Source organism: Ictidomys tridecemlineatus, chromosome 9, assembly GCF_052094955.1.
Source record: "Ictidomys tridecemlineatus isolate mIctTri1 chromosome 9, mIctTri1.hap1, whole genome shotgun sequence".
Classification (NCBI taxonomy): domain Eukaryota; kingdom Metazoa; phylum Chordata; class Mammalia; order Rodentia; family Sciuridae; genus Ictidomys; species Ictidomys tridecemlineatus.
This window is the reverse complement of record NC_135485.1, coordinates 66725478-66743012: the sequence shown is the minus strand read 5'-3', so window position 1 is coordinate 66743012 and position 17535 is coordinate 66725478. Positions and strand designations below refer to the sequence as shown.

Here is a 17535-nt window from a genome sequence, read left to right as displayed (position 1 = left end):
CAACCAGGGAAGCTAAAGCAAGAGAAGTGTTTAAACTTTAAGTTAACTATTAGCTAACTGATATTAACTGGAATAATTTTCAGTCTGAGGATTTTAGATACTCATCTTCACTATCCATATGTACTTTGTTTTATTCTCCTATTAAAATACTGTTTATTGGAAACCTTGATAATATTCAACCACATGTGCAAATTGTCTTGTCATCATATTCTACTTATCAAATCAAACTTTTTTGCAATGTAACTTTACTTTTGTGTAGTGAATTTAGAATTAGATGAGGAAATTTACTCTCAAATAGTCCTTATTAAATGTCATTTCCCCATTTTTATTCAATGCCTTTGGTAATTTATGTTAGGGTAATACTTTCTGAAACAGTATATCAAAAATATAAAACACATATATTTACTGATATTTTGATAACTGGATAGTACTAGTCTCTAAATATTCACACCCACAACCTATTTAGCATGAAAACAAAGACTTATGGATGTTCTAAAGCTAATAAATCTTTTTACAAAAATAATTTTAGCCATTATATTTTAAAATATACATAATGCTAACATTTATACATACTCATAAAATCTAGTTAATATTTTATGTATTCTTATCATCAATAATTTTTCTTTAAAAGTCACCTTATTTTCTACTTAAAATATCAACAAAATTGATAGTTTATTTATTTATTTATTTTTCTTTTTTTTTAAATTTATTTAATTGATTTTAATTTTTAAATACACCACAGCGGGATGCATTACAATTCTTATTACACATATAGAGCACGATTTTTCATATCTTCGTATATAAAGTGTGTTCATGCCAATTCATGTCTTTACATATGTACATTTTTTGCATTACAATTCTTATTACACATATATACCATATTTTTTTTATATCTCTGTTTGTATGTAAACTATGTTGACACCCAATTCGAGTCTTCATACATGTACTTTGGATAATGATGTCCATCACATTCCGCCATCCTTGTTAATCCCTTGCCCCATCTCTTTCCCTCCCACCCCTCTTCCCTATCTAGAATTCATCTATTCCTCCCATGCTCCCCCTCCTTACTCCACTATGAGTCAGCTTCCTTATATCAGAGAAAACATTCGGCTTTTGTTTTTTGGGGATTGGCTAATTTCACTTAGCATTATCTTCTCCAACGCCATCCATTTACCTGCAAATACCATGATTTTATTCTCTTTTATTGATGAGTAAAATTCCATTGTATATATATTATATATAAAATTGTATATATATTGTATATATATATAATTGCACAAAATTGATAGTTTATATAAATATGTTGACCTGAAAGACGTGAAAGTAGCTTCAGAGACATTCTTTACAAGGATTGCCTGTGACAAATTATACAATCAGTTTATGACCAAACAAAGCAATTATTTTAACCACACCAATTCCAAATTTGCTCTTTTCTTTACTGGAATACTTGAAATAAAAACTAGACCTGGAACCAGGAGATATGACTTCAAGTCTTGGCTTACATTTGATTATAAAAATTCATATTAAAAATCATTAATGTGCTCAACTAAGTTGGACATAGCTGTACATGTAATTGTCCTATAAGAATCTGGAAACAAGAACATGCACTGGAACATACACGTGTTTAAGGGAAGAAGGAACTTGAAATGGATGGATTAAAATAAAGGCACAGAATTTCAAAAATGGCAATACCTAACATTAAAATATTTCATTGGAAATAATAAAGACTTTTGCCCCCTTCTTTTTGTGAATCATTACATCAAGGTGCACAATAGTGTTTCATTTAAAAGAATTTATATTAATTAAGTATAATTTTGACCATACTCTTAATTATTAATTTACTCTTAATTATGACCTATAAAACTTCTTGTTTAACAAATTCTAGAATATCTGACTCTCAAGTTTTACTCTAACATACCATAGAATTGTTTGAGAAATCTTACTTTAAAAGCACTTTAGTAAATAATTTTATGATTCTAGCTTAATGGAGTTAGAATATAATTATGTGCAGGTAGCATTTGCCACTTCTTTATGACTTCTTTATTGAAAATTCAGTGATATTTTTTTTCTCTATTGTAAGTTTGACATCAAGTATTTAGAGTTCTAAGCAAGTTTGACCAATGACTAAAGGATGTGTTGTTAGGGCATGGTAGCCTAATTGTCTTTGAAAGCCCTCTTTCAAAATTTACAATGACGAGCACTGAATCTTAACATCATGAATGTTTTTCTGTTTACATGTATCTAAGTAGTTGTAGCTTACCTGTAGCCATAGATGTAAAATTAGTTTTTGTCTAAAAGTAACTTGTAACTCTAACCTTACATAATGTTTTAATTTCTTTATTTCTGATGATTCTGACTTACTACTATAGTCTCATGCACGTAAGCACTTTAATGAACTTTCACTGAACCATGTTCTTTTTAAATCATTGCTGAAATCTTGTGAGGAAATAGACTTCAGTTTTTCCTACCTGCATTTCATTGTTGATAGTCCATAGTTATATACACACTCCATTATAGAAACTGAGAGTATATACAGCAATTTAGGTCTTTTTAGTCAGGTTATAAGGGAGGTAGAAAATTTGCAAAATAATATGATCATTGTTCAACTTTCTATCTACTGTTTGTATTTTAGAGTTTTTCATATTAAGATAGTTAGTTTTGTCTTTTATCAGAACTGCCAATTTTTTTGTCCAACCATTTCAAATAACTATAAATAAAGGCTTCTCATCCCTCAATTTTTATGGTGAGGGTCTCTGAATGGTTTTATATCACTTTGGTAGAGATGAGTAAAACTAAAGAAAAGAGATGTGGAAGAATAAACAATAAAGGAGAGAGGAGAGGAGGTATTGGATTTAAGACATATTTCTATTCCTCTATCATTTATTGTCCTATGGAAAGAAAATATGGAATCAGCTCCTTCTAGCTGGTTCTTCAGTTTTCATGGGTGGCGTTTATTATACTCAAAGTTCTGATGTATGAAATACTAATGATAGAGGTAAAAGAGATTCTCAATCACCAGAGGCTGGAGAGGGGAGAGAAGAGAAGCTGGGAGCTGGATTCAATAGATACTACATTTTAGTTAGATAAGAAAAATAAATTCTGGTGTCCTATTACCTCTAGGATGACTATAGATAAAGATAATATAATATATATTTCAGAAAAGTTAGAAGAAAGAATTTTTAATGATTTGCCACAAATAAATGATAAATGAGAAGATAGAGATGCTTGCCATCATTTGAATGTTATATAATGTATATGTATATAAAAAACACCTCGTAGTACACCATAAATTTGTGTATTTTTGTGTGTTAATTAAAAAATTAAAAACAGACAAAACTACATTGATCCCATGTGTAATATGGATAAGTAGAAATCATTAATTTTTGTTGAATTTTGTTGTTCACATAGGTTTATTTAATAACAGCATAGTATTTAACATGCTTATTTTTTAAAGAAGAAAATTCTTAAAGGTAATTTAAGAAAAATGTAAATAAATATTATTCAAAATATTTATGTACTTGTTATTTTAAAAATATAAATGATTGAGGTAGATTCAGGTTAAAAATATCACTATGAAGTATACTTTTTAATTGTAAACCACATGACTATACAGATGCTTTCTTGATATGATTCATTCTTCTTGTGTTATTTGGATAACTTTTTAAATTTGCAAACCAAAGACAAATTCATAATCCTATTTTTGTTTAAAAAAATACTGTCTTCCAAAAGTGTGTAAGTTCCAAAAGAAGATTCAAAATTCTGAAAGGACTCATTGCTTGACAATTCTAAGTTTATATGTTTATCTTACGTTGGTTATTAAAACTCCAGTTTTTATTGATGATGGTTCAGGATTCTGAAATGTTAGCTTCTTGATGATCAAGAGGCAAGAGCTAGTGGTCTGCACTTCTTTTTTTCCCTTAACCATTAAATTCTCAGATATTGACCAGTGGAATAAGGTAATTGAGCAACTAGGAACACCTTGCCCGGAATTCATGAAGAAATTGCAACCCACAGTAAGAAACTATGTGGAGAATCGACCCAAGTATGCAGGACTCACCTTCCCCAAGCTCTTTCCAGATTCCCTCTTCCCAGCGGACTCTGAGCACAATAAACTTAAAGGTAGGCCCTCCAGAGACAACTTAAGAACCTCTGTGCAGGACAGAAGCTAAATAGCTTGTGGTTTAGAGATCTATCTTTAATTTCAACTACTTCAAGTTAAGGAAGGGTATTTTTTAAAAGACCATTTTTACCAAGGGGAGTGGCTGAGGACTTTATAATTGGATATTCAGAAGGAAGGGTAAGAATAAAGTGTGTTAACAAGGTTTAGGTTAACTATTTCATAGAGTATACTCAGAAATTTAAATTGTTTTTTGAAGTAAGTTTCAGAAACCAATGTAATATACATCGATCATGCTTTCAATCCTTTCTATTGGTCTGAAAATATTTTCAGTGTCTGTTTTCAGTTGTAAAATCTTGGAGTTGTAAAATCAGATGTTTGAGTTTGTTTTGTTTGTATTGTGGGTTTCTTTTATTTGTATTTTAGCATTTTATTTCTATTTATAGTGCTTTTTCAATTGACAGTGGTAAATGAAATTTCACCTATTCATTTTTATTCAATATAAACACTTATTAACAAGTGATTCTTTTCTACCATGATGTCTGCAGTTAATAACTGGAGTAACAAATCTCAGTATCTTCCCCCCAAATATTGAGGTAAAAAGGCCTTTGATTCATTTGGAAACTAGGCACAAATTTGGCAATGTATTAACTGTAAGATAAATAATATCCTATTTTCTGTTATACTTTAGGACACTCCTGAGAATTCATTTTGAAGGAAATCTGATAACCCCAACCCCACTCAAGGTTCAAATTCTGCCACTGTGCCTTGAAATCTGTGTGACTCTGGGCAAGTTATCTCTTTGTACACATGGAGGCAGGGATTTGTTGGGAGGAATTTGCTTAATGTTGCACTTAATATAGTGCCTTCAGAGCTTATAACAAATACTAAATGCTGTTAAAAATAATTTAAAAATATATTTAAAAATACTTATATGTGATCAAAAAAGAAAAAGTTAAGACACACGCTTTGAAATAGAACCTTAAGTGTTCAGTGGAGAATCCTTATCTATAGACATAACTAACCAAATTTGAATACCTATGGTAGACTTACATGAGACAGAGACACTATAATGCAGTGCTACTATTTTATAAAACATTTTTATTGCTTCCAAACTTTTACCTAGTGGATTTTAAATATTCCATATTGTTCCTTTGTTCTTGATACTTAAGCTTCACAGTGGATTTCTTCCTTTAGCTTTCCTATGGACTTTAGGTATGGTATGGACTAAATTATTACCAATTCCATAATTTTTAAGATCAACATTATCCTTATGCAGATTGGAAAAGAGCTAATACTCGAAGAAGAGATATTTTAGCATTTATTCCTTCGGGATGCTAATTGAGATGTTAGGTAAAATCATCCCTTCTGATGAAGACACTTGTAGTATAACAAGTGAAGTGAAAACAGCAAAGCTCTCATTAAACTACTGAATGATAATGACAGCACTTGTAGAAAAATTATTAAAGTATATCATGCTCTGTAATGTAATTCCAACTTTCTTGAGTTTGCTTTAAAAATCTTTTTTAGTTTTATATGAACACAATATCTTTATTTTGTTTGTTTATTTTTATGTGGTCTGAGCGTTGAACACAGTGCCTCACATGAGGGGCAAGCGCTCTGCCACTGAGCCTCAACCCCTGCCCCTTGAGTTTTCTTTTTAAGTGGAACCTCTATAATTATATTCTTTGTAAAGGATAAACTATTTTATTATTGTTATGATTATTTAATTTAATTTTAATATAAAATTGCCACATTGTTAAGAATCATAACTTACAAATAGCCAAAAGAAACAATATATTTCATTATATTTGAAAAAGAGCATAACAGATTTTTTTTTTTGCAAATGAAAGATAAAGCATTGAAATATTTTCCTCATTTTGTTTCAGACATAAGATATTTACTATTATTTCTTCCTAAGATGATTTGGTATTAGTATAGTTCATGCCCCTATTCCAGCCCCTACCCTAAAAAGAGAAATATGGTGGGTTTGATAGAATAATAAAAGGGAAAATAGGTGTAAAATCATTTATAAATCAAAGAAGTCTTTCAAACAATGAAATAAGTAGCCATTAGGAGGCCACTGGTAATGAGAAAGATTAAAGTTTGAATTAACATACAAGTCTTTTTATATTTTTATTATTCTTATAAGCGTCAAACTTCTATTTGTAAATAATACTAATGATTTTCTGTGATTGAATTTACCAGGAAAATGGTTAATAGACATAAAATATTCTAAAGAATTAGGTAACTAATGATTTTTCATGTTAGAACAAGACATCAGAAGGTTTATTTATTGAAATATGAAGACACATGGAAATACAGAATAAGTGAAAATGGCTTGCTACATTTTAACTGTAGTTTTGTTAAAATTATATTAAAAATATTTGACCAACAAATAACTGACAAAATGAACAGCACAGAAAAGATATGCCCATAAATACAGTGGTTGACTTGAGCTTATAGGGACAATTGGTATTTTCTGATTTTCATATTATGTTATTTTCAGTTTTGCACAATTTACCTACTTGCTTTACTCTGAAAAATTGATGAAATAAAAATTGATATATGTCTATATTTTCATTATTTATTTTTAAATCAATTGAGGCTCTTCCTTTTAATTTGAAGTTTGTTTTACTATATATTTGGAACCAGCTGAATATTTTTACTATTAAACCTTTCTATCAATTGAATAACAATTTTGGTTTAAGATATTTATTTCCATTCAAACAGTAATTTTTGTAAAATTTTATGTATTTTTTAGAGATTAAAACTTAATGAGGCTTTACTAGTGTTCTTAAACAAATATGCTTACTGGTTATCACTATATAACTTTACAACTAATACTACCCATAATCATAAAATTAATCTTGGTAACATAAACATAATGTAGTTTTACATTGCTGTCATGTGTAGCATTGAATGGACTTCAGCCACTAACTACCTGATTTCATAAAATCATGATTCTACTGATTTAAAGTGCCTGATGATCACAAAATGTTAAAATGAAAATTCACCAGTTGAATTATATCATATCTATCACTACTACTCTTCAGGTTATTTTCATGCATACAAAAAATTGGGGCTATATGATCTCTTATCAATTTGAATTCAGTTCAAATTTTGATAATTCCAAAATATGAACGGGAACATGAAAATACACATTGCTTATCTTCAAAGAGCCATCACTATACTTATCAAACATCATGGATTTGCATTTTTATGCTTGCTATCCCTTCAACCTATGGTCATCCAGATTACCTAAGAAAATTATTTTGCTTATGTTAACTTTCTGGTAAATGTTGCTTAGTTATTTGAATGTTAAATGAATGATTATGTATTTATATTATAACTTCAATGAGCCCCAGATGATGCCTTAGGCCTCGAGACCTATAGAAAGAAATGCAAAATTCATTTCTTTTTCCAGCACATCCAGAAATGTACCTGATGTTTATTTAGGAACAAGATATTTGTTGATTTTTTTTTGCCTTAGTTTCCACTCCATCCAACAAATAAAAATCTTGCTGGTTGTGTTTCTCATTGATTGTTTCAGCCAGCCAAGCCAGGGATTTGTTGTCAAAGATGCTAGTGATTGACCCAGCCAAGAGGATATCAGTGGATGACGCCTTACAGCACCCTTACATCAACGTCTGGTACGATCCTGCCGAAGTGGAGGCGGTAAGGGAGAGGCATATTTTATTTTCTTTCCATAAACAAACCATAGCTGTAGTAAACTCTTAGTAGGATTGAACCCCAGAAGGGCACACAAAAAATTTCTAGGTCAAAAGACCATTATCTGCCCCTCTAAAAGATATTTTCCTTGACTCTCTTTTAAATGAATTTGTTTTTTAGGACTTCCTATGAAAGGGGGTGATTTAGTCCAAACTTTAGATGTACTTGGCACATTTAGCATTTGTGTTCATTAAATCGTTAAAATGTATATCTCATCCAATGTGTTTTCAGCCTCTTCCAATGCAAGATTCATGGTTGAAAACCCAATACTGGAAAAGCTACTTTGCTTCTGTTCCATAATAATATGTCTATTAGTATCATGTGATATTTAATATTTCAGTTAGAAACCTTTTATCAAGCTAATGGTGACTTTGTGAAACTACATGAGCTAGACAAGAAAAAGTGGGTATTTCAATGCAGACATTATTTTTAAGGTTGATTCCAAAGTGAATATCATAGTGTGATATATCTTTTCTTTCCTGATAATCTTCTTAGAACCATAACTTTTATCTTCAAACTATTTGTCAACAATTGAAAAATAATGACTCTATTTTCTTTCTTACATCTTTACTTATCTCATTTTCTCTATACTGGGCCACAGATTAGTAGAGCAATGTATATTGCTGTTGTCCACATGTGTTATATAGGCCTTCTGATGAGAATTTGCTTTTTGCACCTCCTTTAAATGTTACTATCAGCAATGTTACCTTTTCTCACAAATGTCGGAATCTCTTCAAATTCTTAGAATATCTGTACTAAACTATCTCATTTTTTCTAACATAATACTTTCTAATGCATGTGTTTCAATCTGCTCTAATCTTTTATTTGAAATACTATTTACTTTTTACCCTTCTCCATACCCCAGAGTATGCTTGAAGATATTTTTACTGTATTTCAGTTTCTTTTCCTCTGCCTCATCATGTTCTTGCACATGTGACAGGTGCTAAATTTAAATTTACATAATCCTCATTTCTTCATTCTTCCCTGGAGAAGCAGAGGCTGAGAGATGATAGTGAGGACCAGGTAGAATTGATCTTTACAGAAACAAGCTGCAAGCTCCTTTACATAGGTAATGTGATCATTAAATATTCAAAAGGTTCAGAGAGAACACTACAGTGGTGAGCCTCCCACATGGAAATGATAGTGGAGTTATATGTCTGCTAAGGCTGACAAAAACTGTGCTACCTTTTCTTAAGACCTGCTTACTTAAGCAGTTTTACAATGATGTTGACATTTTATTTTGCTTAGGATTTTTAGTCACTTGATTTGATTCTTACAAAATAAAATTCCTTTAACTTAATAGTTGTGAGTTCATGATTTTCTTAAAATGAATATACATTCTTATAACTAAAGTATAGAACCTCTTGCAATCTCTTATGCTTAGGAAATATTTTCCAATGTTCTTTGAATAAAATGAAGTGAGGCAGTATGTAGAGAATTATATATGTATATAATACACATATATATTTTGCAAAATATACATATATGTATATAAATGCTCATCTATACATGTATATGTAAATATGTATATATTACATACATATGTAAATATGTGTATGCATGTGTGAAAATGAAATGTAAAACTTTTGCTCTGATAACATTCAAAAAGATAATTTTGGTTGTATTGATAAAAATTGTAGATAAACAAATTAGTTGAAATTGTTGCTCCTCATTTATTTTGATAGTTTGAATTATATGGCATATTTATTTTTTGCTTAGATCTAATTTAATGAATGTAATCTGTTTTTAATGGATTGTGGCCTGGAGTTTAATTGGAGTCATAAAGTCTGCATTTGTAATTCACTTGTAATTATGTTGCCTATAAAAGAGACAGTTGCTTAGACTCTGTAACAACATATTAGAATAATGCCAATGAGTTTTAAATTATTTTAACTTTTTATGAAAAAATTCTTTGAAGGATAAAAAGATAAAAGGATACCAAAGATACAAGAGTCTATTTTTCAACTTTTTCAATATTGTTATACTGAGGCAGGGATGACAATAAGTGACAATAAAATTCTCCTATGAAGTTTAGGAGAAGAATCTTCTACAAAATGAAGATCTATGAAAAGGAATCTGTACACATAAAAACAAGCATATATTTGGCATCTAGACTAGGATCATTGATTATACAAGAGTAAAATTGTCATGTATCTACAAATGTTGCAGTGAATTCTGATCCTAGGGCAAGAATAGTTTATTACGCTGCAAAATATATTACAGAAACTACAAATAGGAAGTGACATCTGGAAAGTGCTAGAAGCAGAAAGTACTAGAAGTCAGTTATGCTTTTTGTAGTACTAGTAGAATTAGTGTCTTCGTAATTGCACATGAATATGTATTTAAAATAAAAAAGACCTTTCTTTATAGACTTTTGTCAAAGCTACAGTGGAGTTATATGTCTGCCAGGGTTGAAAAGAATGTTTTGCATAATAAACTCTAATGTGTCTTTATAAAACAAATAAATGGAAACATCAGTTAATTAGAAGTCCCATGATTAGAGGTCATCAAGGAGATCCATGTTCAAGTAGCTGTCAAGTAACTCACGCGATGCTTGGGAGGGCAGGAAATTCACAGAGGGAAGAAAAATTAGTTTTGCTGAAGGAAAATAGACACAAGTGAACAAGATATAAGGGAGAAGATGTAGGAAAATTTGATATCTGCAGGAGGTGTTGAAAAAAAGTCGAGAAATGTTTTATGTACTAATCTATTAATCATATTGTACATTATCTTACACATATTTCCCAAAGAACCACAATTCCAAAATCAAGAGAGATGAGCCTATTAATATTTTTAGAACTATATTAGAATAAATATATGTTTGCATAAGCTGAAAATTTAAAAATTTGGATATCAAGCTGAATAATGGCCTATGTGTGCAATACAGTAGTGTATAAAGACTTTGAAGTTATAACTGCCCAAATTATTAGCAAGTTCTTAGTCAAAGAATGTTCAGAGTAACAAAAGTTCATGTCCAAAATAGAGCACAAAGGCCACACTAAATGTCAATCCTTTTTTGTGAAATAATGGGTTGGTATTCTAACTGGCTCAATGTTCATCAAGAGGGTAAAGATATTGCATTCAGTTGCAGTCTATTGAGTTGTTTGCACCTTTATGGATGTGAAAAGATGGGTTAGACTTAAATTTTTACTCTGCCCATGCTAGCTGGCTTCGATCAATTTCTTAAACTTTCTGCAACTCCGTCTTCCTAACTGAGCAAGTTGTCCTGTGTTATACTTACAATATATAGTCTTCTAAGAATTTAAAAAAAATATGTGCTCGTAATATGCTTAGTACAGCAATGGCAGCCAGTAAAGAGCATATAAATCATCATTAGTATTGTCACTATTATTACTGTTGCTATTATGACTTAGGTGAAAAGCTTTACGACCTTTGGTATTAGGAAAAGGTAGTTGTATCTGATGAAAAAGTCCAGCTGGCTGAGGAATATAGAAATATTCTCCAACAATTTTTTGATTAATATTAAAAACTGTTGCAGAGGAGATCTTCCCACAGAGACAAAGCCAGACAGCCACAGAGGTCCCAGCCGCTTGTGTTCTTGTTTGAGAGGATTCCAGGCAAGAAAGGAGATTAGTAAAAGAATAGCAGAGTTGATTAGAAGGAATAGGAAAAGGAGAAACTCTCAAGGAAGAGAGTGGGTCCTCTCAGAGGGTAGCACCTCCCCTCCCCATTCCAGTTTTATTGGGAGTCCTTCAGAAATTTCCAGAGTCCCACCCAGGTCCACCTCTTGACTTCTGACCCACAGCAGAGCTGTATCAGACTTTCAAGTCCCTACTACACATGGTGAATGTCTGAAGCAAGGCTGAATCACTGTGACCCATGCTAACAAGTTGTAGCTGGAACTTGTTCTCACAGATTTAATGATGAGGGTAAATTATCCTTATCTTCTTGAGTTCTGGGATCTGGTCTGTGGGAGGATCACAAAGTAGTCGCCCTGACCCTATCCCTGCTTCAAGGTAACCTGTCTTTTTCTTACTGGCAAAACAAGCCTGCATTTCTCCTGTAGAAAGCACGTTGTTCACTCAGGAATGTGACATATCCTGTTGACTTAAGCCAGGTAGGGTTACAGATAAATTGTTTTTTAAAGAGAGCATGTGGGGTCAGCACAGGGGGCCCAGTTTATAGAATTATCCCCTTAACCTCCTGTTCCCACTGCTCGTGCCTGTCACCTATTGAAGGTCATGTAGTTTTCACATGTTTTTAACGGGTTAGTGCTTGGTTTTTGATGATGGATACACATCTACTTTGCCAAATGTAAGGCAATCCAGTGCGATTAGTTTAAACCAAAAGAAAAAAAGTATAGAGCCCACAAATCTTCATTATAACTTTATTTTAGGAAAGTAGGGGATATTCAGGATTCTTTTGGGGACTCAGTTTGCTATCTTCTGTGTACACCATTGAAGAAAAATACTGGAATAAGGCTCATTTTGTTGCCTTTTTTTTCTTAACAGATTCTTGAGCTTAGAGACTCTAGTAGGGTAGAATGGTGGCATTTCCCTAGCTAGCTCCCAAAGGATAGGGTTACTGGGAACTTTTGATCTCTTTGGTGAACTCTAAACTAAGGTAGAGTTAATTACCTCTCAGGGCAAGTAAAGAAGAGTATTTAAGAGGGACATAAAATGTAACTTTTTGGTTTTGATATGAGGTATTGAACCCAGGGGGACTTAGCCACTGAGCCACATCCCCAGCCATTTTTCTTTTATTTTTAATTTTAAGAGAGGGTCTTGCTAAGTTGCTTAGGGCCTCGATGAGGCTGGCCTCAAACTTGCAGTCCTCTTGCCTCAGCCTACTAAACTGCTGGTATTATAAGCATGTACCATCATATCTGGAAAAATGTACCCATTTTTTTAAACTTCAGAGCACCATGAAAAAACTCCTGAGTGTAAGAATCTTTATTAAAGGTTTCTATAGATTTGTACATAACCAAGTGGGAGATGGAGAGTAGGGCATAGGAGCTGAAGAGGGAGAAGTATATTCCATCACCAAACCAAAGACGTCACAACTCAAATTCATCATCATAAGGAAGCCAATTTAAACTGTGTGGGATGAGAGGACATTTCTTAATTTCTCTATTCTTGAGAAAAAGAAAGAATCAACCTCTGACACTAAAACCATCCCCTAAGGAAGACAAATGTTGGGGGTCAGACTTCATTGTCAGGAGTGATCAGCCTGTCAGACCACTAAGTGGAAGGGTCTAACTCAGAGAGGCCCAGGTATAATCACTAAGGGCTGAAATGGTGCTCTGGGGATCTGAACAGAGGGGCAGGGTTGAGTCAATCAGGCATCTGGTATCTGAGAATTCTGTTCAAGAGTGCATGAACTACAGGTCCTTGAGAATCCGAAGAAGGGTAGCAGTCCTGTTTGAGCTGACTTGAATAGACCAAAGGCAAAGTGTGACTAATCTAACCAGTTTGGGTGGAGAGTGCTTAGGGAACAGGGTCAGAGCTGAGCTTGCCCAATATTTCTTACTTAATTAAATATTAGTTTGAGAATTGGGGCCAGGCTGAGTGAAAATTTAATCTCCCTATACTGAATATCCTTAGTTAAACAACCTGACCTTCAGATTCCCAGTGAGAGCCTAACCTGGGAAGCAAGGTAGCACATGTGTAATAATGCCAAAGTTCAATTAAAATAAGCACTGAGAAAATGTAAGCCCAGAATAGTCAGCAGTGTTACATATTTTACTGTTTGTTCATAACATAAGGTAATTAATAGAGGCATAAAAGTTTTATTGATATTACTGTTTACTATTTAATTACTTTAGGGATTATAATTTTGCCTACAATGAAAGAATTTATAGGAAAAAGTTAACCTGACTGTGTTAAGCTATTTTATTACATCACAGATTTCATGCCCTTTGAGCAGATATACTATCTGACAGTATTTTATCATCTTCTTATGTGTCATTTTATTGTATATTACTAGATATTACCAAAGAGAAGGCAGATGCCAACTATGCAGGAAATGTGTGTTATTTTCAATCTTCTTGAAACAGACAAATGTAAATTTTAATGTTGCCTATCTCTGAAAATCTCTTCGAGGTAAATCTTAAGAGTTTTGAGTCATTGTGGAGTAGTTTTGTGCTGCAGCTCAGCAATTATCAACTTAGAATATCAACTCCACAATTGTGAGCAGCTACATGGACACAGAACCAGATACCCTGATGAGAAAATAGAGTAGAGCTAGGCACAGGATCAGAAAGAACAGAAAATAAATCAGAAGCCTGTGGTCGGCAGGCTCCAGAATCTGGTCTGTCATCCTAAGTAGGAGCTGATACAGACATGTGGACAAATAAGGTAAGACAGACAGTTAAGACCAGCGGGGCAGTCAGGAGAGACACGCATTTCAGATCAGAGATCTAAGCAGGTGCATCCCTAAAGAGCATTTAAACAGAGACAAAGCTTAGAATGCTCTTAGATCGAATTGCAAAAGCTAGAGCAGATATTTTCCGAGATTGGCTAATATAAGTAGCAATCACTAGCACTAGAATGAAGAGATAGTTTACTGGATCCAAGGGTGAGCAGTGATAGGCCTGCCCTGTGAGAACTTGAGTCAAAGACACAGAGGAGATTCACTTGCTTCTGAACAGAGGGAGGGGACAAGTGGAGTGGAGTGTCTCCTGATCTCCTGATAGTGTCTGCCTTCTGTTGGCTGAGATTAGCCCTGAGGCTGACAGATGAGCCCAGGGGAAATGCATCTCTGAGCGGTCAGACCCCTGAGATAGAGAGTTGATCATGGATGAGGACATGTGTGGGTATATGCACCCAGCGATGTCACTTACTTAGTCATCATTGCCTAATCACACTGAAATTCCCAAATAAGAGGGAAGTAACCGAAGAACTGAGCACCTACACTGGAGAGAAGACTTTGGAGGTTAGAAGGTTTGGGGGACCTCCTCCGGCACCTCCTCGGTAACTATTTAATTGGTTCCAATATTTTATGATTTCTTGCCAAGAAATAGTAACTTGATAGTCCTGAGGGCAGAAGAGCATTTCTCACTGGGGTTTTCACTGAATATGTGTGCTTCCCCCTTTTATATGTTTATGTCTCTCTTCCAGCTTGTAGTGGGCTCAAGGGGAGCCTACAGGATTGTTGGACAACATGGGGCAGTGAAAGGACCCAGCTATCTTTTTTCCTGTAGTTGAGTCTTCCTTTAATTCTACTCTTCTGACAAGTAGGCAAAGTACACTAGAGAAACTTCTGTCATTCTTCCTTCTCATACACTTCTTTCTTACTACTTCCTACTTTGTCTTTCCTTCATTTCGTATCTCCTTTTTTTTTAATCCAGTACCTACCAAGCTGTTCAGACAGCCTTTATTTGTTAACAGCATAGTAATTTATTCCCTGATTCTGTAAATGTTAACCGAGTCCACTCTTTACGTTCCACACTGACATAGATGATGGTGATTTGCAGTAAATTTAAAAATAATAAACAAAAAGTTTTCTGTTTTTATTGAACTTGGTAGGTTTATATTCAGTTAATGGCTAATGGAAATTTTTATAGGATGGAAACTTTTGATAACTTACTGTCTCCTGAAGAAACTTTTTATTTGATTTGATTATTTAACATGTTTAGTATATGATTTCCTGAATGGAAGAGAGATCTGTAATCACATGTACCTCCCAGTATTAATTAGCTATAACTAAATTGCAATGAGAATCCACTAATCTTCAACCAGATATGCATCAACTGTTTTGAATAATAATTTACATATTATGCACATTTATCTCTACCTATAATTCTTGGACAACTATTTGGTTCTGAATATAAACAGTGATCTGACCAGGTTTTGGTAACTGAAATGCATGGATTATTACCAAATAACAGAAAAAAAATTATAAAGTTTTATGTTAACTATTTGGAAAGACTAAATTTATAGCTTAAAGACTCATCTATAAATGCATTGGCTATCTGGATCCTTCAAACAAAATTCAAGTAGTTGAAGGTAGTAGTAGGGAATTATTGTCACTTATTATTACCTTTTATTTTTAATTCTCTAGAATGTATTTTTACAATAAAAGCTAACATTATTTGCTTATGAATATCACTTACTGACACTATTGCATCTACATTATGAATATTTTTTGTTGTATTTCTACTTTCACTATAACTTCATTAACTACTGAATTCTCTTGAATCCATAATAAATTCCCAAAACAACATGGTAAAGAATAGGCTTATAAATATATATAATTATAAATGTACTTTTTATACTCTTTTAGACTCCATGTGTATACATGATTATAAATATGTTTAATAGATTCTTTTATGCTCAGTGAATATTGATTATAACAGTGAAGTGATTTCTTATCATTTATAAATGATAAGGAAAAATATGAGCTACAGTAATTATGAATTTAATGCATCTATATTAAAAAAATTTATTGTAGTTGTTCCCTTTTTGGAGGTAAACCACTGATTGACACATACATATGCTTGCTTTGAATATTGTGTTATCGTTTTATTAAATCATTGAACCTTAGTTTAGAACTGTGTATTAAACATGAAGTACCTAGAAAAGATGATTTATATTAGTTATAAATGAAAACAGTTCTTTGCACAGACTGTCTCTCCCTTTGGGAGAAAGGGATTAAAGTCTTTGTAATTGGCATTTTCCTTTGGTGAGTAATATCAGAAGGTTAGGGCATTTCTTCAAGACAGTTTATGAATAATTCATCCATCTAAAATTCTGAGAGTACTGTTTTTGTTTCTTGATTTCTGCCACAGAATACAGATTCATGCTTAAAGTCATCAATAGATATTATTTGTATTTGCCGTTATTGTGCCTGAAGATGAAGTCAGTTTGCATATAAAGTTTATTATATAAATTTAATAGCAACTCAGTAAAATAATTTAAAAAATCAGAAATGTAAAATTTGATTTCTTTTTTAATTTTTTATAGTTGTAGATGGACATCATGCCTTTATTTATGATTTTATGTGGTGTTGAGGATTAAACCCAGTGCCTCACACATGCTAGGCAAGTGTTCTGCCACTGAGCTATAGCCTCAGCCCAAAATTTGATTTCTTTAAGGAATTTTTGGAGAAAATTGAAAACTATGACGAAAGAAGAAATATCTTATTTTACTAAAATAAAAAGAACTTGTTTCTCTTAAAATTTTGTGGATAGAGAAAGCTTTTGTTTCTTTTCATTAAAAGAAAATAAGACCATCTAGTGCCTGCCTTTCTGATTATGACCTTGGATTTAATTACTTGCTTCTTGAAACTATGTATGTGTACCCACTCTTATTAAGAAAGAAAAAGTCTCTTTTATTTTTCTCAAGAAATTTGAATCATGTTTATTACCTTGGATTTCAATTTGGAAAATGTATATAAAGTTTTTTCTTTTATATTTGCATCTAGACATATCACTGTTTGATAAAGCACATCAATCCTTTTTTTTTCCCCAAAATCTCTCACTTGGAGCTTTTATAAAGAAAATTTCTTTCAAAAGATTTCTAATATTGTTTCTGGAATTTTATGAATATCAAGAAATTATTAAATATATATATTTTCTTCAGTATTTTCACTAGTAGGATAAACTACCTCATTTCAGTTTGAGGAAAAGCCTAATCGTTTAAAATATTTAGCATATTGGTGATTTTATTTTTATTCTATGCTATGAAATTTTTCTGCATTTTAAATTTGACAGTAAGACTAAATAT

At 32.4% G+C, this 17535-nt stretch overlaps 1 protein-coding gene across 7 annotated transcripts in view; it reads left to right on the top strand.

Moving 5' to 3' along the window:
- Mapk10 (mitogen-activated protein kinase 10) overlaps positions 1-17535 on the top strand; it is a 313016-nt gene that overhangs the window by 259553 nt on the left and 35928 nt on the right. For all 7 annotated transcript variants that reach the window (XM_040292190.2, XM_040292193.2, XM_040292192.2 and 4 more), the window contains 2 exons: positions 3937-4119; positions 7671-7795. In XM_040292190.2, the coding sequence (XP_040148124.1) occupies positions 3937-4119; positions 7671-7795 (308 nt within the window). The remainder of the gene's footprint in view (positions 1-3936; positions 4120-7670; positions 7796-17535) is intronic.